Raw genomic sequence first — 25,693 nt, forward strand, 5'->3', positions numbered from 1 at the left:
GGGATTTTGTGGCGTCCCAGATAAAGTGCAGCAGCAAAGGTGCTACTTCCAAGTCAGTTTCTCTACCCTGATCACCTGGAAGTGGCCACCCACACAGGAGGTCATTAGAGCGTTTGCAATCTTTAAAATAAAAATTGGCACTGGAATATCATTGTATCGATATACCATTTTAATAATAGGTATATCTGAATCTCTAACTTTCATTTTTTAAAGAAAAAGTCCCTTGCCCTTTCTTTTGCAAAGATATACCTTTTCCCTTATGCAGCCACAAGGGAAGGTGTTGCATTTCTTCTTTTTTAAATGCAAGATGGGAATTCAATGAATCTGCTACACCTAACAAAACTGTGGGTGCCGATTTTTAACAAAGAGATCCCTTGGCAGTGGGGGAGGAAATGGCTGCTGTGGGGACAGGGTCAGGAAAAATGACTGCCATGTGGACCAGAAAATCCAAATTTCCCCACCCACACAGCAGCCATACAGGCTTTCCTGCCATCTTTCCCAAAACTTCAGAGCAAAGCAGTCTTCAGAAAGATCACAGAAAAGCTAAGGGAAACCCCCATAGGTGCATGAACACACCACAATGCTGTAGCAAAGCAGGAAAAACAAAACCCCAGACTTCCCAAAAGCATTGAACTTCCAGCAGATAACGCATCTGGAAATGGCCTTTGTTGTTTACCTTACTGGTTAAGACTTTGTGCATCCCTATAGAAAAGCAGCATATAAAGTAAGGTTAGTAAGTCCTTTCTGAGAAAAAAAAATACATGGGGATCTTTTGCATCCTAAGAGACATCAGTACAGGCAGTTTCAAACGTTACCATTCTTTCCTAACCCTAGAGTATGCATGCATTTAAGAAAATTGCATAAAGCATGTGCTTGTTGCCTTTGCCTGTAAACATTTACTAACTGGCCAGAAGCTACTGAAGAATCATCACAGCAAAACTCTTTCTCTCCAGGTCAGTGTTTTTGTATCCACGGAAACAGCACTGTCTTTCGGCCACAAGAAACACAGCTATCTAGAAATACACCCCCTTCCCCAAAACATGTAAGGACTTTAGTATCTCATAAATACTAGCACATTTGGTCTCCTGGTACTACCACTGGAGAGACACACACCAATTTACTTTGCTAATTGCCAGCTAATTACTTATTGATATACCATCGCCTTATGCAAGAATCAGGTTGCCAGAAGGCTTTGGAGTTCACGCTTCTCAAGGGAAGGCTCTTCGTAGAAAACAAACTTCTACTTTTTAGGCTAGACCGGTGACCTCAATGGAGACCTCTTGGGATCAGGCTGTACTTTACTCTACCTAACAGCTGATCTTCCAGACTGCATAAGAGGAAGGCTGGGGCAGTAACACAAACCAAAGATGGGATAAGATTTTCTCTGCAACTACCCACTTTCCCCTACCTCGTCCATGGTGAAACAACAGCCTGCTGTTACAAAACAGTATATTTTAAAAGTTTTAATGCAACTAAAAGCCTTTTAATGTTCTAGCAAATCATCAAGGTGGTACTTTAATGAGAAAGTTGAAGCAAACCACACAAAAAGAAACAAGTGCTCTTTCTCTCTCACTGGCCTCCATTGACCTCCATGCGGGGAAGAGTTCCTGCATGGGTGTGGGGTAAGTATGATGCAAGTTTTTCTCCCTCTTCACTCTGCAAGACCACTGCAGGAAACTGGGCATGGGAAGCAAGTGACTTGAGAGGACTCCCGGCACTTTGGTACCTAGTGTGGGGCAGAGCACTTCCAGAGTCACAGGAGAAGACGGAGTCTCACTTGATGCGGAAAAGGACCTTGCGCTGCATGCGGTGCTGAATCTCGCCACGACGCATCATGAGCTGCAGCACCTTGTAGATGGCATGCTCAGGGTATTTCTGGGAGAAAAGCAAGAGAGCAAGAGAAATTCAGTGAAGCCCATTACATGAAAAAAGCAAGAGCTGACCAACAAAGGAAGGACAGCAGAATTGTAAAATCAACAACTGTCTAAAATCTTGTTTAAACACTACAGAGTAAGTAGCTTTGACTGCGAGGGAGAGCCAAGAAGAGACACTGGAGATCCAAGAAGAGGTGACCCAATGTGTATTTAAAGCTACAAAAAGCAGCCACTGGGCAGAGAGGGGCATCTAAATCTCTCCATACCCTGGTACCAACTCCCCAGCTGGAAATTCCATCTCCCTGAATGATTGGGGCTTCTGGAGGGAAACAAAGAGACAGATACTCACACGTGCTTTGGCCCTGAAACTGAACCAGAACAGGAGGATGAAGGGGAGGAGGAGCAAGAGAAGAACAGTTGGATTTACTGCCTTTCACTACCCAAAGGCATCCCAGAGCAGCTTACAATTGCCTTCCCTTCCTTTCCCCACAACAGGCACCTGTGAGGCAGGTGGGGCTAAAGTGCTCCGAGAGAACTATGATTGGTCCATCTAGAAAAGTGGGGAATCAAACCCAGGTCTCCAGATTAGAGTCCGCCACTCTTAAGCACTACACCACGCTGGCTCCCAGAGGAAAGGCAGTTTCATGTTCAAACACCACTCTGAGTTGCACATATGAAATGAGTATATACGAGTACAATCCTTCCCCATATCAATGTGCAGCCTCCATATGCTTCAGGACCTCCACAGAGTGCTGCAGAGCCCTGATCACTCAAGCCTCATTTCTGCATACACACGGGCAGCTCAGTGGTTATTCTGGGGAAATGAATGAACATCTCCCACATCCCCATCCAGCTCCAGTAATTGGGTTTAGCTTGATGGGCCATAAGGGAGATGCACCAAGAGCTCCCACTCTTCGAACCCCCTTATGTATGTACACTGCTGGAAGAGGAGAGATCACTTTGCTGAGACCCCTCTGGATGCAGGTGCTTCATCCTCGAAGGGGAAAGATCAGGCCCTCTCTGATGTTGTCAGAAGGGTGCATATGTGTGAAGAGCCACTCAGACAGCAAGGCATTCATCCATCGCATCTGGGCTTCAATGACCATATGTGGGTGACATTTTTAGGTTACACTGACCGCCAACAATGAACTAGCAGAGAGATCATTCCAAAGTGTGCTCAGAACTGTTGCAGAAAACAGAAAATATGCATACTACTAATTGCAGAAATAAAGGCTGAAACTAAATCACTAGAAAAATTCTTTGTAAAAAAGGTAAAAGCAAAAAAAAAAAAAGAAGCAGCAGCTTTTGGTTATCTCTATGTTATCTGTTCCTCTTGAGCAATAGTAGAGCAAAAGCGAGCTGAGCAAATAAAGCTGTTCCATCAGTGGAAGGCCTGGTGAGTGAGATTTACTCAATGAACCTAATGTGCATGTGCATGGTGACCTATAAATCTTCCATTTCTGCAGCCCTGCTTGGGACTGCTCAGCCAGGTGGGATGTCCAACTCCTGGTAACCTGCCAAACACACTCAGTGGGCTTGCTGGGCCATGAGTTTTGCAAGAGCTGCTTCAGGCTTACCACTAGGTCCCCTTCTTAACTTACCTGTTTGACAAAATCCTGGATGATACTGTGCTCGGACACCTGGGAGCCAATGGCAAAGCGGCGCTTCAGCTGTTTCTCAATGCGGGACAGCATCTCCTGGTCCTCTTGGGTAGTGAAGCCTTCCACTCCTAGAGGGGATATGCTGCACTTTAGAGGCAAACCTTCCCTTTCTGGGTTTCTCCCAATTCACAAAGGGTGTTTTGTGTGCACCCAAGCATTTTTGGCTTTTACTGGAACACGCACTTGCATAGTGATGCCACAAAAAGGACAGCTGCAATTTCTCTGAATATGAAAACACCTTGCCATTTATCTTGTGAAGGCTGGCCCAGCGCTTGACTAGTGGCCCTTCACTGTGACAAGCTACCCTGGTTAAATTCTTAAGCAAATCAGCCTTCCCATTGAGGCTTGCCTACTGCCCACCTTACCTCGTTAAGGTGCCAGACAAAACATTTTTTTTTTACCCTGGCTTTTAAATTAAGAGGGCTGCTATTTTAAAGATCTTGTTTTTACAGTCTGCTTTTAGCCTGAAAAGTGTTTTCATAATTATTTTAGATGGCTAAATGTTTTTCTCTGCTTTAATGCTCTGGCTGGATTTTTAAAATAAATGGATGTGAATTTTGTAATGCTCTTTTGTGTGCTTAGATATTATCATGTTCTATTTTGAAAGCTACCTTGATCAACTTCTCTGGAGAGGCAGCACCAAAATTCTTCACGTAAATAAAATAAGCAAGCTACAAGCTTCAGAAAAAAGCAGCCAGGCCATTTCTGTGTGAAAACAAACTGCCAGCTTCCCTGATGCAAGCACCAGCCCCATGTAAATGGCCCCCTTCAGAGCTGTGGCTCAGTGGCAGAGTATTTGCTTGGCATGCAGAAGGTTCCAAGTTCAATCCCCTGCATCTCCAATTAAAAGGAGCAGGTAGTAGATGATGTGAAAAACCTCTGCTTGAGACTCTGGAGAGCTGCTGCCAGTCTGAGTAGACACTACTGACTTTGATGAAACCAAGGTCTGATTCAGAATAAGGCCGCTTCATGTGTTTACATGGTCCATCCAAGTCCACTGTTTTCTAGTCTGACTGGCAGCAGCTCTCCAGGTCTCTGGTGGAAAAAGAAGCACCCCAGCACTTATCCCCTGACAGCCAGCAATGGTGAGAGAGCAAGTAGTGATCAGAATATCAAATGATAACTGGGGGAATCTGGGTTCACATCTCTACTCAGCCACAAAGGTTGCTGGGTGACCTTGGGGTGGTTATCTCCTGGCCTTATCTACCTTTGGGTGGACAACATGGAGAAAGGGAGAACCAAACACACTGCCTGGAGCTCCTTAATAAAAGGACAGGACAAAAATATGAATGAGATCCTTAAAATGGGGACAAACAAGGGCTGTACCTGAGACCTTCTGCACACAAATCATGTGATTGCCAAGGGAGCTGAAAATCTCTCAGAAAAGGGGGAGGCTAGCAAGTGCAAGGTCTCTCTCAGCACATTTTCTCAAGCTGAGCTCAGTAATGGGCATCTGTATCATATTTTAGAGTGTGCAATGCACTGCACATACACTATTGTAATACTTGTCTTTACAGCAGCCCCGAAAGGGAAACCAATAGGATCATTGCTATGGTGCACATAGGAGTGCGTGAGAGGCAGTGGCTTGCCCAAGGTCACAAATGCTCACGTGAGAGGAAGATTTAGATGGCAGAACTATTCACTACATCTAGTTTAGTTCAGACATACTTGGCTTAGCATTCATGCAAAAATCAAACACATGGATCCTTGTTACACTCAAGAACAGCTGAAATCTGAAAAAAAGCTTGCAATCCTTTTCTTGGAGAATGGCATTGTTTATCAGTTTGATTCAAAAAGGCAGGGTTTGTTCTTCAGCTGTCTCACCTGAAAGGTTGCCTGACATGGCAGCATCCAGTGTAGACACCTGGAAGAGCCGCAAGGCCTCCTCGACGTCGGCCTCCGTGGCGAAAGGCTGAAGCTTCATTTTGCTGAGGGACTCTGCAATTCGCACAATGGCCTCCAGCTGCCTACATGATATAAATCAAGGAACCATTTCTTAATACAATTTTGGAAAGGAGAAAAACAAACTGGCCACAGGGCGATGGTAAAGCCACCACAAGGCAAATGCTGCCTGTTTCAAGAAGTTCGCCAGCTGGAAAGGAGAGTGCTTAACTGGCCTTGGACCTATGCTGCTGCCTTGGAGACCTTATTTGGGTGAAAAGGCGGCATAGACGTTTTAAATGCAGCCAGATGTTCCATTTTCAGTAACGATGCAAGGAATTCTGACTGTGGAGCTGAACTTTGCCAGTAACTGCATAGCCCACACATACACCACTGTTTAAAGTGTCTGGCAAGGCCTGAAAATATCCAAGTTCAAATCCCCACTCAGCTATGAAACTGGAGTGTGTGTGTGTGTGTGTGTGCGCGCGCGCTTTGGGCCAGTCACTCTTCCACTATAATTTGTCTTCACAAGACTCCTACAAGATAACATAAAGACCAAGAGCTCCATAGAGAAAGGAAGGCATAAAAGAGTAAGATAGATGAACAGCAGGATATGGCAATACACTTGTGCAAGTGCTTCAGAAACCAAGAACAGTGGGGAAAGTTGACAGAGCCCCACAGGGCAAACAGCACACGTCAGCTTCCCTAGTATGCAGTATGACATGTTAGAGACATGCCATATTATGACATGCTGAAGAGCCATCAAAGACAAACACCGATATCCAAGTGGGCTTGATAGAGTTCCACTTGGGAGTCCTAACCTGGTACACAGTCATCACAGGCAAAGAAATGCACAAGATTTCAAGCTATACAGAACTCAAGCTGAGCAACCTTGGAAAGGGCAAACACCAGACAGAGCATAGCAACTGGAAAATCTGGATAACAGGAGACTTACTAGCTTGCAAAGAGACCTGCTGGAGCATAATGGAAACCCCCTTGGCTAGAACACAGGACCAGGCTTCACAGTTTTACCTCCTTTAAGCCCAGGCCAGCACAGTGCCATCCTCAAGCCAAGGAGGTAGTTTGTCACACCATTCTTCTTCCTTGGCAGATGTCAAGTCCCCAATGCTAGCAATAAAGAGATCCTTTGTATTTTCAAATTGATTCATTTATTGTAGATAGGGTAGGACATCTCACTGACTAGTCAGTGAGAAGATTGAAATAACAAAGGCAGAGCAAACAGCGGTAACATTCAAACCTAAAGGTTAAAGGGTTATAATAACATTGCTAGTTTACTACAAAATTCTACAGAGCACTTGTGAACTGATAAGAGACCTGAGAAAGTTAGGGAGTGTTACAGGTTTCGACACTTTGCATTCTTCTGAAGACACAACACAGAGTTGACTCATAAAACAAGGGCTGTAATTCCATCAGAGCTGTAAACCAAATAGGATGAAAGGACAAGGGACTTGACAGCAGAGAACAAGCTAGTGCAACAACCGAGAACAACCTCCATCCAGACACAGACAGACTGAGGTCTAGGTCTCACTGAGGTGGCAACCCTGGGCTGGTTTGGTATGGAGCTCACCTGACCATACAAAAGAAAATCTTTAGAAAACTAATACTACAATTGCATGCAGAGTTAAGTCCAGTTGTAGGCTCACTTAAAATCAATGGTCTTAAGAGTAACTGTGCACAAGATTGCATGGGAAGTGTCAGGAAGAAGGGCTCTCATCCAGTGTACCCTCCAAGACATGCTGGATTTCTGTATGTAGCAAGACTCCTGGCCTAGAGTGAGTTGAGTGAACCTCCTGAAATCCAAAGTGGTACAAGCCCAGACACAGGTTTGCACACAACCAAGGCCTTACAATGCAAAGCCTCCTTCTCCTTCCCAGTACACAGTGCTACGCAGCATCTCTCTGCTTGCAGAACCAGGTCACATACCACCAGCCGGTCAAGCACCATTCATGAGACTTCCACTTCCCACTGGATCTGAGATTCCAGGGCTTCCACAACTGTCCTGAAACAAAGCCACTGTCTTGATGAACCTGCAAGTTGTCTAAGATTTATTCAAAGGAGCCTGTCACAGCCCCAATAATCCTTCTGTGGCATCATTTTTGTTCCATACCCAGACCACATACTACTCACCTGACAGTAATGGGAATGTTGGACCGACGGTCACTTTCCCTTTCATGCTGGCGGGCGCCACTGCGCATCAAGATGTAGCGGTTCTTCAGCTTCTCTGCAGCCTCAGCAGAAAGACGGGGACCACATTTCCTAGAAAAAGCATTAGGGAGCTCAGTAAATTCCTGCATCCCACAGATCTTGTAAAATATGATAAAGCTGCAGCTTCCATATCAGCCATGGACTAGAAACAGTTTCATGTTTTTGAGCAGTGTTTCAGTGGCATCACTGACAACAAAGAAGTAATCCCAAAATCCAGCACCTCACTATCCAATTTGGCTAACTGGAAAACCCATATCCCACAAACACGGCTTTTATGCAAGTTAACAGTTTACTTCCACTGAACCTCAGGAGACTCCAAGCTGTGCTTTGCTGTTTGGGATTGTGAAAAGCAGTACTTTGAAGAGTTAACAGTGGAGGCATTTGGCTAAACAAGGGTAGAAAGAAGCCAAGGGAGCAGAGTAAAGATTTATTCCATCGGTTTTCCCAGTTGGCTCACAGTTACAAAAAGCCAACCCAAAAGTTTTGTCTATCTCACAGGAGTCCTCTTCATGAACTTGTTGATGTTAGGTCTGGGCCATAAAATTTACACCACGGTTAATTTCTTAAGATGCCACAACAGACTACCATGCTGGAAAAAGGGGGAGAGGAGGGGGAGAGAAGCATTCACAAGGGTAGTCTAGGAATTACCTAATGGGTGGTGAGAAGAAACCTAGCCTAGAGAGCTCAGCTCTTGAAAAGTCTGAGACAGGTCCCATCATTTATTGTTTTGTCTTTTAAAGTGTAATCTGCCCTGGATGTTGTGACCAATAGATGGTGTATAAATGCATTATGCTGATAAAATTTCAGTAAAATCTGTCCTAATCCCTAACTGTAGATACAATTGGTTAACAAAGTCTCAGGGAGAATTAAGTTACTTCTGTTATATCAACAAAAAACAACACAAAAAGTACCCTCTGCAGTCTACTGGTGTTGCTCTGAGGGAGGCCAAAGAGCAAGCTTGAAACAGACACTTAACAATGAGAAACTTGCAAACATAATTTCCACTTTCCTAAAAGAGATCCAGGCTCTTCCACCGGGTGAGACAAGGAGCTTCGATATCGTGCCGCTAAGTGCCTCAGATGCAGAGTCAACATCACCCTCCAAACAGTTCTAAAGGCCCAGAGCCCTAATGCAACACTGATGTTTCCATCAGCTGTGAAAAGTGATCTCTCTCCTACAGGTGTAACCTTATTAGCATGTGCAAGAAGAGAGAGATCAGTTTTCACAGCAGATGGAAACACCAGCCTTCCCCATTGTCATCTCCTTTCTAGTTGTTACCAGCATGAATGCTATCCACTCATTTGTTTCTTGATGGAATTCTGCAACTGATAATTGTCTCAAGAACAAGTGCTATTGCAAATTCCAACCTGACAATTATTAGGAAGTCCCTAAACTAGACACAACACTCAAGACAGTCAACTGTCTTCATCTTCCCACTGATTTCTTTCGGTTTAAACCAAAAGTGGCCTTGGGAAATTGGGAGCTTTCAGCAGAAGAACTGGAGGGGGGAGGGTGCCTTCCCGCAGGCATTTGTCTACCCCAAATCTCCTTCATCTTGTATATACACAGCTTTGTCTTCTGCAGGAAGGAAAGATTGTGGGAGTTATCTTTTTCTTTGCACAAAAAATTGCAATTTTTTGGGAGGGGGGATTTGAATGGAAACTGGCCAGAAGGAAAAGTCGCAATAGCAAAGCATCTGCTTGGCATGCAGAAGATCCTGGTTCAACCTTGGTACCTCCAGTTTCATAAACTGATCAGGTAGTAGATGATGTGAAATACTTTTTCCTAAGACTATGCAGAGCTGCTAGCAATCAGAGCAGGCAATCCTCCCCTTGACAGACCAAAGGTCTGATTCAGTATAAAGCAGCTTCATATTACAGCAGTACCCCACCTCTTTTTCTGCTCAAAGTCTCAACCTCCTGGGGCTACTTTTGGTTCCAACTGAAATCAGTTAAGAAAAGGCTGATGAAACTGAACTACATCAAGTTTGGTCCTCCGTCTTCCTAGCAGCCTGCTTGAATTATGAGATCTCTGCCACGCCACCATCACCACCATCTCCCCAAAGACTCACGCTCGGCAGTAGGCAATCAGCTTCTTCAGCTTGTTCAGCTCAATCTCTCCCTCCACAGCTTGGGTCTGCGTCAGGGCATTCACGTGCAGTGACATCACATGCTTAGCCAGGGTCTGGGATCGTCACAGAGCAGGAAAATAAAAATACACACACACAGAGTGAACCCACATTCTCTTTTAACCTATCAAGAGATCTCTCAAATTGAAAAGGATTCAGATGAGTCTCCTTGTACCCAATTCCTACTATTATTTAATGTTTATGCAGTGATTTCTGTATGCCAGGTTATCCTGTAATCTTTAAATGAGATCTTTAAAACCATCCTGTGCAGGTAGCCTATAACATTCCCTGGTCCCTGGGGCTGAGACCCATCCAAAGCCACTCAGATCCAACTGCAATAATCTTACTAGAGGATCACAAGGATTACTGGCTCTGCATCTTGCCCTCCAAGGAAACAACATTGCCTATAAGGCCAGTTAAGTCAAAAAACACACACTGTTGCTAAAGGCCAGTGGAGCAGGTTCCCTTCTTTTTCATCCTTGGGGAGAGGGTTGCCAGGTCCTACCTTCTTACCGGCAGGGGGTGGGAGGGAGCTTTTCGGGAGTGTGGGAAGGGCAGGGTGACATCACCACATATGGTGTCCCCAGCGTGATGGCATCACACAGAAGTGTTGTCATCACAACAGGGATGCTGCATGGTGATGCAAAGGTAACCATAGAGTTTTTGCCCAAAATACCAGTGGGTTGCCACGTGTGACATCACCCTGCTGGGAATGTCGCACCAGGTGGTGGCTGTTGGGGTCAGGGCTTCCCGCTGGCTAACTGGCTGGCAGTTGTTAGGAGCCCAAGAAATTAGAGGAATCCCACCTGGGGGCTGGCATCGCTATTTGGGGAACAGAAGGAAAGCAGAACCATGGTGAAGACTCTTAATTTATTCATCCAGCTGGAGGCGGGGCATGATCTTGCCTTTGCCGTTCCCACTGTCAGTCAACTTTGTCCTGTAACGGGTGCTGCAGCACCCTGATCTCTTCCTCGAGCTGCACAGCCCACCTACCATGTCTCTCTCCTCGTTATGCTCATCCTTGACAATGAAGATCATGTCAAATCGGGACAGGATAGTTGGCATGAAATCGATGTTCTCCTCGCCTTTTGTTTCATCCCAGCGCCCAAAGACAGAGTTGGCAGCTGCCAACACGGAGCAGCGAGAGTTTAGGGTGGTTGTGATGCCAGCCTACATGAGCGCCAATTGAGAAGATGCACATGTCAGGGGCAGATGAAGCATTAAGGCACAGCAAGACATGCAGGCTAGTAAGCTGACATGTGAAGCCTTCTCTGAACTCTTATTCTGTGGAGACTGGGTCCCCAAATAAGACACATGATGCTCAAAACTCCTTTTGGAAATGTGCAATGTTGCTCTGCTTGAAAGGAAGAGCCACTTGAGCATGAGGAAGTTCCAGTCTAAGGAGCCTTCCTCCAACTTAACATGCTTCAGTCAAAATAAGGTTGAACTCCATACTTACACTCCATTCCATGCTGGGAACTCCATACTTACATAGCTATGAAAGCTAGCAGATGAGAAGTCATCAACACAAGTCAGAAGCCAGAGAGTTTGTTCTACACATGTGAGGTAACTCACACAAGGAAGCAGTAAGCCCAACTCAAGAGGCTCTGAGAGCTCACCTTGGCTATGGAGATGGTCTGCTGCTCCATAGCTTCATGGATAGCTACTCTATCATCTTCTCGCATCTTTTAAAAGAGGAAGAAATCAAAACAAATCCAACAATTAGAGAACTAGGTTCCACATGGGGAAATGGGTATCAAAGTAGAGACGAAGACTAACCAGTGTTTGTTTTCTCAGACAAAGGAAAGTGGTGCAGAATGCTCTGACCCACTTACTTAAATAACCTCAGATCCTACAGCCTTGCAATGCCCAAAACAGCCCCTCACACACATCCTTCTCCCACATTTAGCCCAACTTGAGTCTGTTCTATGGGAAGAGTGGGCTAAAAATCGAATCAAACAAACAAACATACATCTAGAATTCCTGTGACACTGATGCTCCACAGAAGAACACTTTCCAGTCTCAACGGAATGCAGTGGTCAGCACTGAGCTACTAGCCAGACTCTTCTCCTCTAGACTGTTATACGAGGGTTGTGAACTTCAAGCATGTGCATTATACAGTAGCAGTGATGTTTCTGACTATCTGACTCTCAAGCTCGTCACAGCTAACAATGAAGGGGAGAGTTCTGGCAAGAAGGGGCCCATGGACCCAGGGAGACTGAAGGAGGAGGCCTCATCACCACACCCCTCCATGCAGCCAGAGAGAAACAGTCTGTGAAGGCACGAGCCAAAGAAGTTATTCCATCCAAGCTGTGCTCACAAACATGTTAAAAAATACTGCAGTCAATGTCCCATTCAGAACAAAATGAAACTAACAATAACTAGGTTTGCAGCTTGTGGATACTTATACTTTATCCTTCTTCTCTGTCTACATCAGGGGTGGCCAAACTGCAGCTTGGGAGCCACATGTGACTCTTTCACATATATTGTGTGGTTCTTGAAGCCCCCACTGCCCCTTTAGCTGGTTTGAAGAAGGCATTTCTCTCTATAAATCACTTCTCCAAGCCAAGCCAGCTGGCGGCTTGGAGAATGCATTTAAAGTTAAAGTTGCTTTCTTTCCATCTTCCCCTCCCTCACAGCTCTCAAACATCTGATGTTCATTCTATGCGGCTCTTATGATAAGCAAGTTTGGCCACCCCTGGTCTACATCATGACCACATGAAGTTGCCATATAATGAATTGGAGCATTGGTCTATCAAGGTCAGCTGAGGATGCCAAGGACTGAACCTGGGACCTTCATATACAAAGCAGATGCTTCTTCAATGAACTGTAGCCTCTTTACAGCTCACAGAGTCAATCATTACTGTGAAAGCACTCATCCTGGTTTGTCTAAGATATCCACCCTTGTTTTTCTTTACACCTGACAATACACTGCTCTTCTCCTACCATGATAATTTTCTGCCATCCTTTAGTCTGATGGGGAAGACCACCTTTGCTCCTCAGCATTATCACTATATTAAAATCTGTTGTCATTTATTTTATGATTGGATTACTCAGTATATGGAGAATATTTTATATGTATGGTTAATTAATATTTTAAAAAAACATTTTGAATTTTTTAAAAAAATATCACTATACAGGCTGTCTGTACCTTGTCAAACTCATCAATGCAAACCACACCCCCGTCTGCCAAGACCATAGCGCCTCCTTCCATGAAGAAGCTGCGCGAAGATGGGTCTCGGATCACTGAGGCGGTCAGACCAGCTGCACTGCTGCCTTTGCCAGAGGTGTATACCTGAAAGAGGACAGAAGTGAAACAAAACAGCAAGTTACACATTGCAGACAGTCAAGGAAAGTATTTTGACAGAGCTACTCTACTTGGCCTGCTTGGCAGCTGAAGCCTTTGTAAGCAAAAGAGGGGAACACCAACGTTCAGTTTGCCTCTTGAAGAGATCACCCTATATCATAGGCAAAGCCCAATAAAGAGAAGATGGCACAAAACTAAGGGCATGAATGAAGGTCTCGGCTGCTGGAAGAAGAAGGGATGGATGTTGAAAAGCAAAAAGTAGCTGAACTAATCTTACAAGCTGTCCAACACAAATCTAGATGACAGCACAACAGGTTTCTGTTCTATTGGTAGAGTTGTCTAGGTCTCTATAGCTTGTAACCTGTACACATTCTGAGTCATTCACAGGACCAGCCCATCCAAGTAGTCAACGTCAGCCATGACCGAATGCCCCCCAGCTTGTGGGAAGCATGGCAAGCAGGTTGGTTTAACGCTTGCTGTACGGCAATGAAAAAATCAATCCAGAGATATTGAATTCAGAACAAAGAAGAGGTATTGAGAGGGAAAATATTAACTGTAAGGGGATAGATACTGCTGATAATTTGGCAATAAAATAATCCAGCAAGCTGGGGAAGGATCATGGGTTTCAAACTCAAAATTCCTTACATCATTTGCTCCTTATTTGTCCTTACTGCACAGTGGAATCCCCGTACAGCTGCTGTGTGAAAAAGATCAGCTGGTCACTTTCCTTCTAGAAGGAGCAAGGAAAACACTTGCTACAACATGTGCGTGGCTAAAGAAGTTCCGAGCCCACTGCACTCCTTAAGAAAAATTACTGCCCCTCAAATGCCATCATGAGAATTACACAAGTCACTTCATCTCTGAAAAAAAAAAAAGCCTGCTAGCCCAGTCCACCTTCTGGTTCGATTCCACGCTCACATCACCTTCTAGTGACAGAATTGCATACATTTTAAGCATAACAAACAAGACACTTGAAGGACACAAAGTGGCATGAAAACTGAGCTCCCTTCATTTATAAAAATCAAAATCTGCATACATAAAACAGGCTTTTAAATATTATTCAGCCCAAGCAAGTGGCTGATCACTTCCAGACCACCAGGCAAGGTACACTGCATTGGTAATCCTGCCTTCTTTTAGAATACTAACCCTCAGAGAGAAGTCCAAGCAGATGAGCCAGCAATTTTAGAAACCTTAACTGCAAGGCTGACATAAAGCCTGGCAGAACTCTTCACAAGGTCTTGCAAGCTCCCTATCTTCATCTACTTATTACTCTTGACCCTTCCCCAATACCCCTTCTGCATGGAGGAACCAGCATACACTAATGACAGTTTTGCTGTGCCACTGATGCTCAGGCAGGGTTCTAATCACTCATGCCTAGCCTATTCCCTAAAGGCCACAAATGACACAAGATTACTTGCCAAACACTCTTAAAGAATCCTTTTATTAACAGTAAGGGAAGCCTGCAGGCTTTCATCCTCTGGTTCTGAGCTTCCTGGAGACTGCTGGAAATGGGCCCATCTCCTATTAAGCCACTCAGCAACCTTTGGGGTCTTCCTCCAGTTGACATGGCTCAAAGAGGAAGAGGACACCTTGGGCTGGACGAAGGCCTGAAGTTTTGCTGGGCAGCACAACAGGGTGCAAGATAGGATGTTGGACTAGGTGGCCTTTGAGTCTGATGTATCACAGGAATTTTTGTGTGCATGGGGGATGAGAAATGTATCAGAAGGGACTGGGGTGCCAGTAGTAAAATGCATCATATTCATGTTGTACATTCCTATAATAAAGCAGCCTCAACACCAAAAAACTTGATCCTTTTCATAAGAAAAAAATCCCAGGTGGTGACCGCCACTTGTCTTCATAGACACTTACTCCAATGGGTGAGCATCTTTCTACAAACTTCAGGAGCTGAGACTTGGCTGTGCCAGGGTCTCCAAGCATGAGCAGGTTAATGTCTCCTCGGCGGGTCAATCCATCAGGAAGCCTGGAGAACAAGCCGAGAAAGGGAAGAATATGACTTGTTCATTACAAAAGCCATGAAGGCACTGAGGGGTAACAGCCTGGGACTGTGAGGATGGGGGATCATACTTTCTCCTCCATTAACATCCAATCTGCGGAAACCAGCAGGCAACGCGCTGTTCCTATGCAGCATTAGCATGGCTTTGAATGGACATTTTGCCAAAAACAGCTATCAAAAGCTTCAGGTTACTGGGAAGCAGCAGTGCCAAGTTTCAGGTTACTGGGAAGCAGTACTCATTCAATTCTATGGTTAGTAAAGAAGAGGCATGAGCAGAGCAGCGGCATCCTATGCAGAGTTCCTCTGGTCTAAACACATTAAAATCAATGGATTTAGACTGGAATAATGTTGCATGGGATTACACCACTAGCAACCCTTGCAGGTTAATTTAAAAAGAGTATCATGATTAAGACACCTCCAACTGATTGGCCAACAATGGCCTCTGAATCCATGATTGGCAGCTGCCTTCTCTGAAAAGGCACTTCCTTCCCAGCAGAGGACAGAATGCTTCTTCCACTATCACATATGCTTCAAAACAAAGAATGCTTTTGTTCCTTCAGAGCAATTTCCTTCATATGCAAATTCAATCCATTAAGCAGTTCATATCAATCAACTGAGTTTTAAAAATTACAGGATTAAACATGACTAATAGCCGTTTTCTTTCAGCACGCTCCCTGGTAATCATAACACACATTGAAGGCAAAAAGGAATCTGACAGTGCAATCTCAAGGGAGTTATGACCTTCTGAGTTCACTGAAATTCATGGGTATAAATCTAGGTTGTAGTCTACAGGACTGCAGTATAAATTAACCACCAAGGCAGGCTGCTGTCTTGCAAACTGAAGCAAGAGAGGCATTTCCGCTGCACTTCCTCCCATCCCCTCCTTGCTCGGTGCTTCCTTGTACCTCTTTCGAGAGCCTCCAAAGAGCATACAGGCAATAGCTTTCTTGATATCGCTACTACCATAGATGGAGGGAGCAATGCTCCTGGAAATCATCTCGTAAATGTTGGGCATGGAAGTGAGACTTCGAAATTCCTCTTCTTCCTGAGGAGTCACAGAGCCACTGAAGCTGCGGCCTAGAGATGGAAGAGATTCAAAACCAGGAATCATTAGGACTTGCTGCCGCAACAGAGGGGGGATGCTCATTTTTAAGTATTTCCAGCATCTGCTGTGATGTCACATCAGCCTGCATTATGTATCACATCCCACCCCTGACCTCAGGAAGACACTTGCAGCTTCCTGCTATATTCTGACCTCATTACACCTGCATTATGTTTTGCATTTTACACATTTCATACCTATGCTGAATGAACTAGATTGGATCATGTTTTGGATCAACCTTCCTTTGTAACCCCGGCCTCCCTTCTGTTGTGTATACAAATTGGCCTGATGAATTTACACTCCAATGCATCTGATGAAGTGAGCTCTGACTTGGCAAAGTGTATGCTAGAATAAATGTTGTTCATTATTAATGCCCCACTGGACTCTTGTATTATTCTGCTGCTGCAGTCTAACACAGCTACTCATTTTGGATTATACGTATCATTAGCTGTTTGCCTTTTTTGAACATTTAGATAAATTAAGCTCAGGAGAGGCTGAATTCCCAAGCAGAGAGCTCAAATGCTGTGTTTTAAAACAGCAGAAGCTGCAATATGACTAATATGACTGCTCTTGTTCATAATATTAAGGTGTGTTATTTAAAAAATTTAATCGCTCTGGACTGCGACTCTCATTCTTAAAGATTTTGTGCCCTATGTTATGTTCCAAAGAAGCTGTGTTGACAATTAGCTCAGAACAGCTGCCGAAAAGTTTGCATTCCCACCACAAGCATGGACCTTGTTTTAGTGGATCAGCTGATCAACAAGAACACCCAGCTGATCAGCGAAAACAGTCCATACGAACCCTCTGTTAAAGCTGGACTCACTGGTTAAGTACAAACAGTTATACAGATGCCCTAAACAAACAGGTGTTACACATTTTATGCTCCATGAAACAAACAGCTGTGTAAATTGGAATGCTGACTTAGATAATTTGGCAACATAATGGGAGATAAATGTCTGCAAGAAACAGGTAATAATTCTTCATCTTCCTATTTTCCAGGAGGGTTCTCTGAATAAGACCAACAACGCTTATGAATAATGACTTTGTATTTGCGTTTATCTGCATTTTCTGCTTCCATAAAGAAAGAAGTCTGGTGTTGTGCTGGCACTCCTGTGCTCTAGACCAGAGATGGTTAACGGTAGCTCTCCAGATGTTTTTTGCCTACAACTCCCATCAGCCCTAGCCAGTATGGCCAATGGCTGGGGCTGATGGGAGTTGTAGACAAAAAAACATCTGGAGAGCTACCGTTGGCCACCCCTGCTCTAGACCATAAGGACATGCGAGTTTTCCCAACAACCTTCTCCTGTTTTTAAGTCACTAAATCCCCTGCAAGAGGCCTGCTAGATCAGGCCAGAAGCCCATCATCTTGTCTCCCACAATGGCGCACCAGATGCCCCATAAAAGCCCAAAGGCAAGGGAACAGAGATGGCTCAGTGGTGGAGCAGATACTTCGTATGCAGAAGATCCTACATTCTGTCTGCTATTAGAAAACCTCAGGCAGGAAATTTTGGCAAAAACATGACCTGCCCCTCTGCATGAGATACTGGAGAGTCACTGCTAGTCAGAGCAGACAGTGTTGTACTGATAAAGCAGATACATTGTTTTGCACACCCCACCAGGTTAAAATGAATGCTGCATGAAAATCACTTAAACAAGGACCAAATCTTCCCAGGAATAGTTCTACCTGAGCCTTCAGTGTCTACTTGGATTCCCACCACACGGAGGTAGGAGCTTCGGATGCCCACTCCAACGTTGTCCCGACCTTTGTTCTTTGACAGCCCAGCTTTCTTGATAGAATAGATGCCCATGATAGTGACCCTGTTCCCAGGGACAACCTTGTCACATAAATACCTAAAAGAGGAATCATATTAATAGTCAGGAAGGAAAGTGGGGGGAAAAAAGGAGTAATGAACTGACATGTTCCTCTCCAGTCCTCTCAAACTAAGGACTCTAAGATGTAAGCCTCAAGGTACAGCAGACAGAAAACAGGGATAGTTTCCAAGTCAAACAGAAAGAAATGCAAGATGTGACCACAGCAGTCCTAGTGTTCTGCTTGTGGGCAGGAGACTCTGCCTACTAGCAGGGAATTAGACTAGTAGGAATCCTTCCCAATTCATGCAGCAGCTTTAGCCTGATGTTAAATGATCACCAACAGTATTCCAAAACAATCAGGATAAACCAGTTCCCCTGAATTCCAGCTAGGTTCTTGCTTCAGCAACCCACTGGCTCAAATAATGAGTTACTCAGTGGCTGCAGAGAGCCACAAAAGATCAGTACAGCAACTACTGTAAGATGAGCTACCAAAGCTCAGATTGCTTTCTTTACTCCAACTGAGTTTCCAGAGCTAAACAAGCAATGCCTGAACCAATGCAAGGGGACTTAGTTGGGTTACCATTGACACTTTCTTAAATACAAGAAAAACCAGTTTAAGGAAGGATGCTTAGAGAGGCACCACCTGTCACAGTAGAGCTGCATGTGTCGGGGCATCTCCCCATGAGGAACAGCATCTGGTGACTCCTGGAGTTTCAGTGTCTGGAAGTCCACACACTTGCATTTGTCGGGAATTATGAAGTATGGGTCCAAAGGGCACTTGGTTAGTGCAGATTGCTCCCTAAGGAAGGAAAGAAGGATGCAGGTAAGACAGGATGCAGGAGTGGGTAACACAGCACCTTGTTTAAACATAAAGAATGCTTTACCAACTGGGTCTAAAATAACCTCTTAACCCTGCAGTGTAGCAGCTCACAAGGTTCCGTTTTGCATAAGGGGGAAGACAGTAACTTTCCCCAGACCACCCACGGTGGAAATGGAGGATCTGAACCCAAGCGTACAAATTAAAGTCCAAGAGTACATCTGCTGAACTCCTCTCACTTTCCCACAGTGCTGAAGGGAAAGCTTTGAGGGCTAATGACAGCAACCAGAAATTCAGAAATATATGGGCTGGGTTTTTAACCTACTTAGTATTGGAAAATAGCAATCCTAAACCTGGATTAGCTACCAAAAGGGAAAATGCTTAGCTTCTATTATCAAGACGACAGTAGACTGACTGACCCTGAATTCCCATATGAACCTGTGTAACAACTATGGTTATCTTCAGAGGCCCTCACCTTCTGAGGTTGTGGGTGAAAACCCAGGACGGGGCCTTCTTGGTTATGGTACCAAAGCTCTGGAACTCTCTCCCCAAGATTTATCTGTCCCCTTCTGCTGTTTTCTTCTGCCAGCAGGTGAAGACTTTGTTTTGTTTGGCAGTCCCTCAAGGATCCCTCCTTCCTAACCAATGTTTTAATGGCAGTCTATACATTTTGTGTGTATTTTAACTCTGTTTCATCCAACCCTCAGCTCCCCTTTTGAGTAGATGCTATTTGTTGCAGTGTTCGTTGTGTTTAACTTCCAGGCAGCCTAAGTACATCAGAGACATCGTAAATGCAGATATTTCAGTGAATTCCATAGAAAGGCATTAAGGAGAGCTTTGATTTTGAGGGACCCTGATTTAGCGCTCAAGGTAACAGAACTTTTGCACCGGCAGGAATTTTTGTAGAACTCACCAACAAACCATTATTCTGCCATATTTTTTATGGACTGTGACAGTTGCACAAGCCATACTATCGTTTTATATAGCCTAAAATATTTCAGATGTATGTAATCCACAGAAATCTAGACTAAAGTTAAAGAAAGCAAGGCAAAAAAGTCGGGATGAATCAGCAATAGGCCAGGAGAAGACAAAGGGATGAAAAGGAACTCAGAGCTTCTTCTTACGTGCTGCACTTCCGTGGAAGGGAGTATCCTTCCAGCCCAGGGCGCAAGAGGATGTTGGGGATGGTGTTCCGGCAGGTGCGGCACTGGATGGTAATTCTAGTCGCTTTGGCTCTCACAGGTGTTGCAGCAATAATGATTCCAGGGATCTTCACCAGGTGTGACATTTGGTCAGACTGCAGAACAACAGGAAGAAATCGCAGCTGTGATGGGACTACAAAAGGAAACCAACCCTCACGCACAAAGTAGCCAGGGCCACATGCAAGGGACCCACCAACCCCACTGTTTTTCTTAATACAGCATTCCCAATTACTCACAGGGAAGAGAAAAAATAATAACAAAACACCCATTGCCTGACAGGGCTCTGCTGCATCAAACCAATGGACCACCAAGTCAGCTTCCAGTTACACACAGTGGAAAGCTGGGTTCCCTAGGAAAGTCAATAAGCAGAGCATGGAGGCCAAAGCTGTCTCCTGCTGTTGAGCCCCAGAAGCAATCGGTACTGTGACCCAAGACATTTACATAAAAAAATGTCCAGTCTGCTTAATTTACTCCAGCCACCAACATTGACTTTCACATCATTAGAAAAAAGCCCTCAGGGTTCTCAAACTTTTAGTCATAGATATGAAGATTCTGCAAGAAAGCTTCACAAATGCAAAGGGAAAGATAGCAGGCCCACCATGCACTGTACAGTGTTTGAAGAAACCAGATTAGGTACCAGTGGAAGAAAGAGAAGTGCCACAACAGTCCACTTGGTAGGCGGGCAAAGCAGTTGGCCCCCTTCCTAGAGCGTCAGGACCTAGCAACAGTGATCCACGCAACGGTCACCTCGAGACTAGATTACTGTAATGCCCTCTACATGGGGCTGCCTTTGTGCCGAATCCGGAAGCTGCAGCTGGTGCAGAACGCGGCTGCTAGACTGCTATTGGGGCTCCCAAAGTGGAAGCACATATAGCTGGGGCTGCGTGGACTGCACTGGCTGCCAGTTACATACTGGATTCGTTAAAAAGTGCTGGTTATTACCTTTAAAGCCCTATATGGCCGAGGACCTGCCTACCTGAGGGACCGTCTTTCCCCATATGAATCCCAGAGAGCACTGAGGTCAGCAGGGAAGAACTTGCTGACTGTCCCTGGGCCGAAAGAGGTAAAACTACAGAGTACCCGCACTCGGGCTTTCTCTGTAGTGGCTCCACACCTATGGAACCAGCTCCCGGAAGAAACGCGGGCCCTGCGGGACTTTGAACAGTTCTGCATGGCCTGCAAGACCATCCTTTTTAGGATGGCCTACACCGATTAAAGAGAGAGACTGCTAAGGAAAAATAAAAAAAATTACCATCTGCTCAATAGCACCAGGATGTCAATTTTATTTATTTTATTAATTTTATAATTTTAATTAAATTAGTTATTGCTTCAAATATTATTGTACTCAATGTATTAATTTAATGTTGTTAGCCGCCCTGAGCCTGCTTCGGCGGGGAGGGCGGGATACAAATAAAATGATGATGATTATTTAAATGCATGGAACAGAAAGTCATGTGCATCTGATCCCAAACATATTTATTCAGAAGTAAGCTCCCCTGAGCTCCAAAGGGGTCTGCTTCTAAGTCAGTACACACAGCAGCGCAGCAGGAAAGAACAGGGAGGCGAGACAGGATGTCTTTTCTCTTCAGATCCTGTGAGACTTTCTTATAAAAACAAGAATGGATGAGATCAGAGAACAGCTGGAGTCACTGTCTCCTGTAGAGAGGACTTCACAGAGAAGCCCACTCCACACTGAGCAGTGCAGAGCCTCATGGCTGCATATAAAAACCCTTTCATTCCAGCTTTATACCAGTGAGAAGAACTAAGGTATTCTTTTAAAACAGTAGCTTAGTTGACAATCTGCACCTGAGGTTGCCTAGATAATTTTTTTTTGTTTTGAAGTCTAGAGATGTTTTCACTCATGACACTTCATAGCAATGCCAGTACTGTCATCAAAGGAGATGCTAAGCCACCTCTTAACAAAACAGAAAGCCTTAACACTGAACTTCCTACACAGTTCAACCAGGGGCACTTCACTGCAAAAAGGTGAGTAGGGGGAATCAGAATTTTGCAGGACTATAGCTGCTCATTCACTTTTACAGATGTAACTAAGCAGCAAGTAGGCCTTCATTTATTCCCAGATATTCCCTCTACATGCTTTATTGGAGCTCCCCCTCTCTCATCCCCCAAAGTGGATCCAGCTCACCTTGAGGCTACGGATGTTGGATGAATTGGCGTCTGATTTCAACATGACTTGGATGTCCTGAAGGGTCTCATCTCCTTCTGGACGTGGACGAGTTACTTCATCAGCTACCTCCTTTGCCGCTTCCTCTAGCTGGGAAGGGAAGGACAGAGCTTAAGACATCAAAAGCCAACACTGATACTCAAGCTGAATCACATTCAGCTCGTGATGCCCCTTTGTCCCAGCCGAGACATACCAGCTGCAAGTTTTCTGCAGGCTGCTTGTACAAATAGTCTGCCAGGTCTTCATCAAAGCTTGCCAGGTCCTCCATCTCCACCTCAATCCAATACTCCCCCAAGTTGTAATGCCGCTTGAGCTCATCTCTGAAACACAGTGAGTAAAGGGAGACAAATGAGAATAAGAGCAAGAGACTTGCGTCTAAGGCACTGCTGCCATGTACTACAATATTTTATGCTTCACTTTCCATTTACTGCATTGTCTTCCTTTATAACCCACCTCCTGTATTATGGCATTGTCATGCCTAAGTCAGTTCTTCATTGTGGTTTGAGTCTAGTGGTACTTTGAAGACCAACAAAAGTTTATTCAAGGTATGAGCTTTTGTGTGAATGCACACTTCTTCAGACACATAAAAACGGAAGCTAACATTCCATATAGATAGGCAGATTCCTCTACATAAGTGAGCAGCAAATTATATCGTCATTAAGTTGCATGCTAATTTGCTGCTCACTTGTGTAGAGGAATCTGCCTATCTGTATGAAATGTTAGCTTCCATTTCTATGTGTCTGAAGAAGTGTGCATGAACATGAAAGCTCATACCTTGAATAAAACTTTATTGGTCTTAAAAGTTGCCACTGGACTCAAACTTCATTCTGTTGCTTCAGACCAACACAGCTGCCCACCTAGATCTTTGCTGTAGTTGTAACAGATTCCTCATAGACTGAAAGGCTATTTATAATCAGCAGAAGGCTGAGAGATGGAAACACAGTGAGTAAAGCAAAAGGCCACATGCTGTCCCATTTGGACTACTGCAATGTAACCTGCATTGGAGCTGTTTAGGAAAAGTATTCAGAAGCTTCCACTGGTCAAGAGTGCACCCACCCCTTAAGCAGTGCCAACTACAGATAGCTTGCTGCCCTCATTCTGAAATAGCTCCACTGGCTTCCGGTTGGCTTCTGCATCCAATTTGTTCTGATTTTTTTTTAAAAAAAATATCACCACTGTAAAGACTCTGGGTCAACAATTAAGGACTTGTGCATTCTTTCTGTGTACTTGCAGTCATCTCATGAGATTCAGCTTTGAGTGCCCTTGCCTACAGAAGGAAGCATGACAAGCACAAGGAACTGTACTTGCTTTTCTTGGGGCAAACTCCCCAATGAACATTACCTGGGACAAGAGTGGGGAGAAAGCTCCAGCCAGAGCTGAGGGAGACCAGGGACTCAGCACTCCCCTCCATTATGCCTGATGCCCTGGAAGAACTTTTGTCTGGGAGGGGGAGGGAGGACTGTGGCAAACTTGATCTATGTCACTTGAAACTTTTACCGTATACTAAAGTCTGTTTAAACTTTTTTTAATTGTAAATCACCTTTGGTAAAAAATAAGCAAATAAAAATTAAATAGGGAAACAACAATTAAAACTTCTTTGTATATATTTTCTGTTCTGTAATCCTAGCTCTGCTGCATGGTTTCTTGGATGTCTTGTTCTGTATGCCTGAATTGCTTTTTAAGTGTCATAATCCACCTTGAGCCTTAGTAAAAAGAAGAAACAAGTGGGCTACAACTTATATTAATAAAACACACACAACAAATTAGGATAGTGGCTCAGAAATAAAGCATACACTTGGCATGCAGAGTGTTTCCAGTTCAATTCCATCTAGCATCTCCAGAAACAGGCTCTGGGAAACACTCTGAAAAGCTGCTCCCAGAAGACAACACTGGTCCAGATGGACCAATGATCTGCTTCAGAGTAAGGCAGACAAGTACATGCAACCTGGCAGCAAGATGAATGTACACGGTCACCCATGGACTCAAAGGCATACAATATGTCAAAACTGCTTTGAGTGTGACAGAAAAGTGCCAGAGAAATATTTTCAATATAAATAAAATGCCAAGGGTGGCAATTTCAATCGAGAAAGGGCACCTGTATTTGAAGGTGAATCCAGTTCGGTCTGTTCCTACTCGGTATTGCCTCAGGAATTCTTTGAAACGTTTTTGCAGCTGAGACTTTCGGATTTGCCCTTCATCTGCTGCAGGCTCACCACCAAAGCTGTCACTGTAGAAAATGCCAGGATCATCAAAGCCAGACATGGTGACTCACTGGGTAAAAGAAAAAGACAGGAGTAGCAAAACACAGATTTAAGATAAGACACTGTTCAGTTTCATCCAGGATCACAGAAAGTACAATTGGAGGGAAGGGGCAAGAGTGAGAAAAAAAGCTCCCCCAACCTATTACCAACATGAGACATCCTGCTATTTTAAAATAATAAATCATACACACACTTTCCTATGTTTCCTTCCATTCATTTTGTGTCCTTTCCCCTCTTCTGTGGTCTTACTTTTTTCACACTGCATATTTGCAGGCACAGTATGCAGTTTTTAACAGAACCATTAAACATAACCTAGGTCAAACCAAGCGTTCATGTACTGCTGTAGATGTCCCAAAGGCACAAAAGTCTCTCTCCACTTTCTTTTCCCAGGAACTGGCACTGAAACGTATATGGTTTCTTGAATTAGGGGGGGGGGGGGATCCCGAGGGTTTTCTGTACCACTGTAACAGTTTTATTCTACAATTTCACGGACCGAAGCCCACTTCAGACAGCTTCCTCAAATTCCATTTCACCATCATGGCTAGCAGGCCACTGACAGACCCCACTTCTCACAACGTTGCCACTTTAAAGACGCATGAGCACATGAACATACAGATTCCTGACGCAGCCCCGCAATTACCAGTCCCAGCTTACCTGCCTTCGCAGTCGGAATCTGGATTCACTCCCCAAATAAACTTTCCCTGCTTCCTAAAAGAAAGCTGGCCGTTTTCGCGGGAAAAAGTAACCAAAAAAGCTTATCTCCCGCCCTTCTGTTCGCTCCCATTGGTCTGAACTCACAACGAGACATCTGATTGGGTTAAAATGTAAAACGTCTAAACCCCGCTCCGCCAGGACCTGGGCAGTGAGAGGACCGAGTTGTCGAAGCCGATTGGAGGAGGGAGGGGAGATCCCGCCGCTTCACTGGGTTTCTATATGCGGGGTTTTGTTTGGCGCCAAAAGTTAGGCAGCGTACCGGAAGGGCAGAGCAGAGGTTGAAAAGGGGACTTTGAAAAGGGAGTGGAGACCAACGCAGTTCTCTGGTCTTCCGTATGTGCTTTTGCCTTCCTATGTAAATACGGCTGTAACATTTTATTCTCCCCCCCCCCCTCGCGATTGTCTGTCTTTAATATCAGCGTGGTAAGGCAGTAATTCTGTAGGTGGAGCTTTTCCTTAGCAGAGAAGAGATGCAACGATAGGGGGAGGTGCATGTATTGAATTGCTGC

General features: G+C 44.6%; 1 protein-coding gene across 1 annotated transcript; it reads right to left on the minus strand.

Annotated features, from left to right (window-relative positions):
- Nucleotides 1-1,448: 1,448 nt before the first annotated feature.
- On the minus strand, nt 1,449-25,223 carry MCM5 (minichromosome maintenance complex component 5). The gene is made up of 17 exons (XM_060245543.1): nt 25,125-25,223; nt 24,305-24,480; nt 22,403-22,529; nt 22,171-22,299; nt 19,947-20,119; nt 18,649-18,804; nt 17,878-18,044; nt 15,997-16,168; nt 14,947-15,058; nt 12,922-13,065; nt 11,390-11,455; nt 10,764-10,940; nt 9,714-9,826; nt 7,565-7,693; nt 5,360-5,502; nt 3,476-3,603; nt 1,449-1,875 (listed from the first exon to the last, which is right to left on the minus strand). Exons 2-17 carry the CDS (start codon nt 24,469-24,471, stop codon nt 1,774-1,776), a joined length of 2,205 nt encoding a protein of 734 aa, XP_060101526.1. The 5' UTR covers nt 24,472-24,480; nt 25,125-25,223; the 3' UTR covers nt 1,449-1,773.
- Between the last annotated feature and the right edge of the window lie 470 nt (nt 25,224-25,693).

This window comes from Heteronotia binoei, chromosome 8 (genome assembly GCF_032191835.1).
Source record: "Heteronotia binoei isolate CCM8104 ecotype False Entrance Well chromosome 8, APGP_CSIRO_Hbin_v1, whole genome shotgun sequence".
In the NCBI taxonomy this organism is placed as follows: domain Eukaryota; kingdom Metazoa; phylum Chordata; class Lepidosauria; order Squamata; family Gekkonidae; genus Heteronotia; species Heteronotia binoei.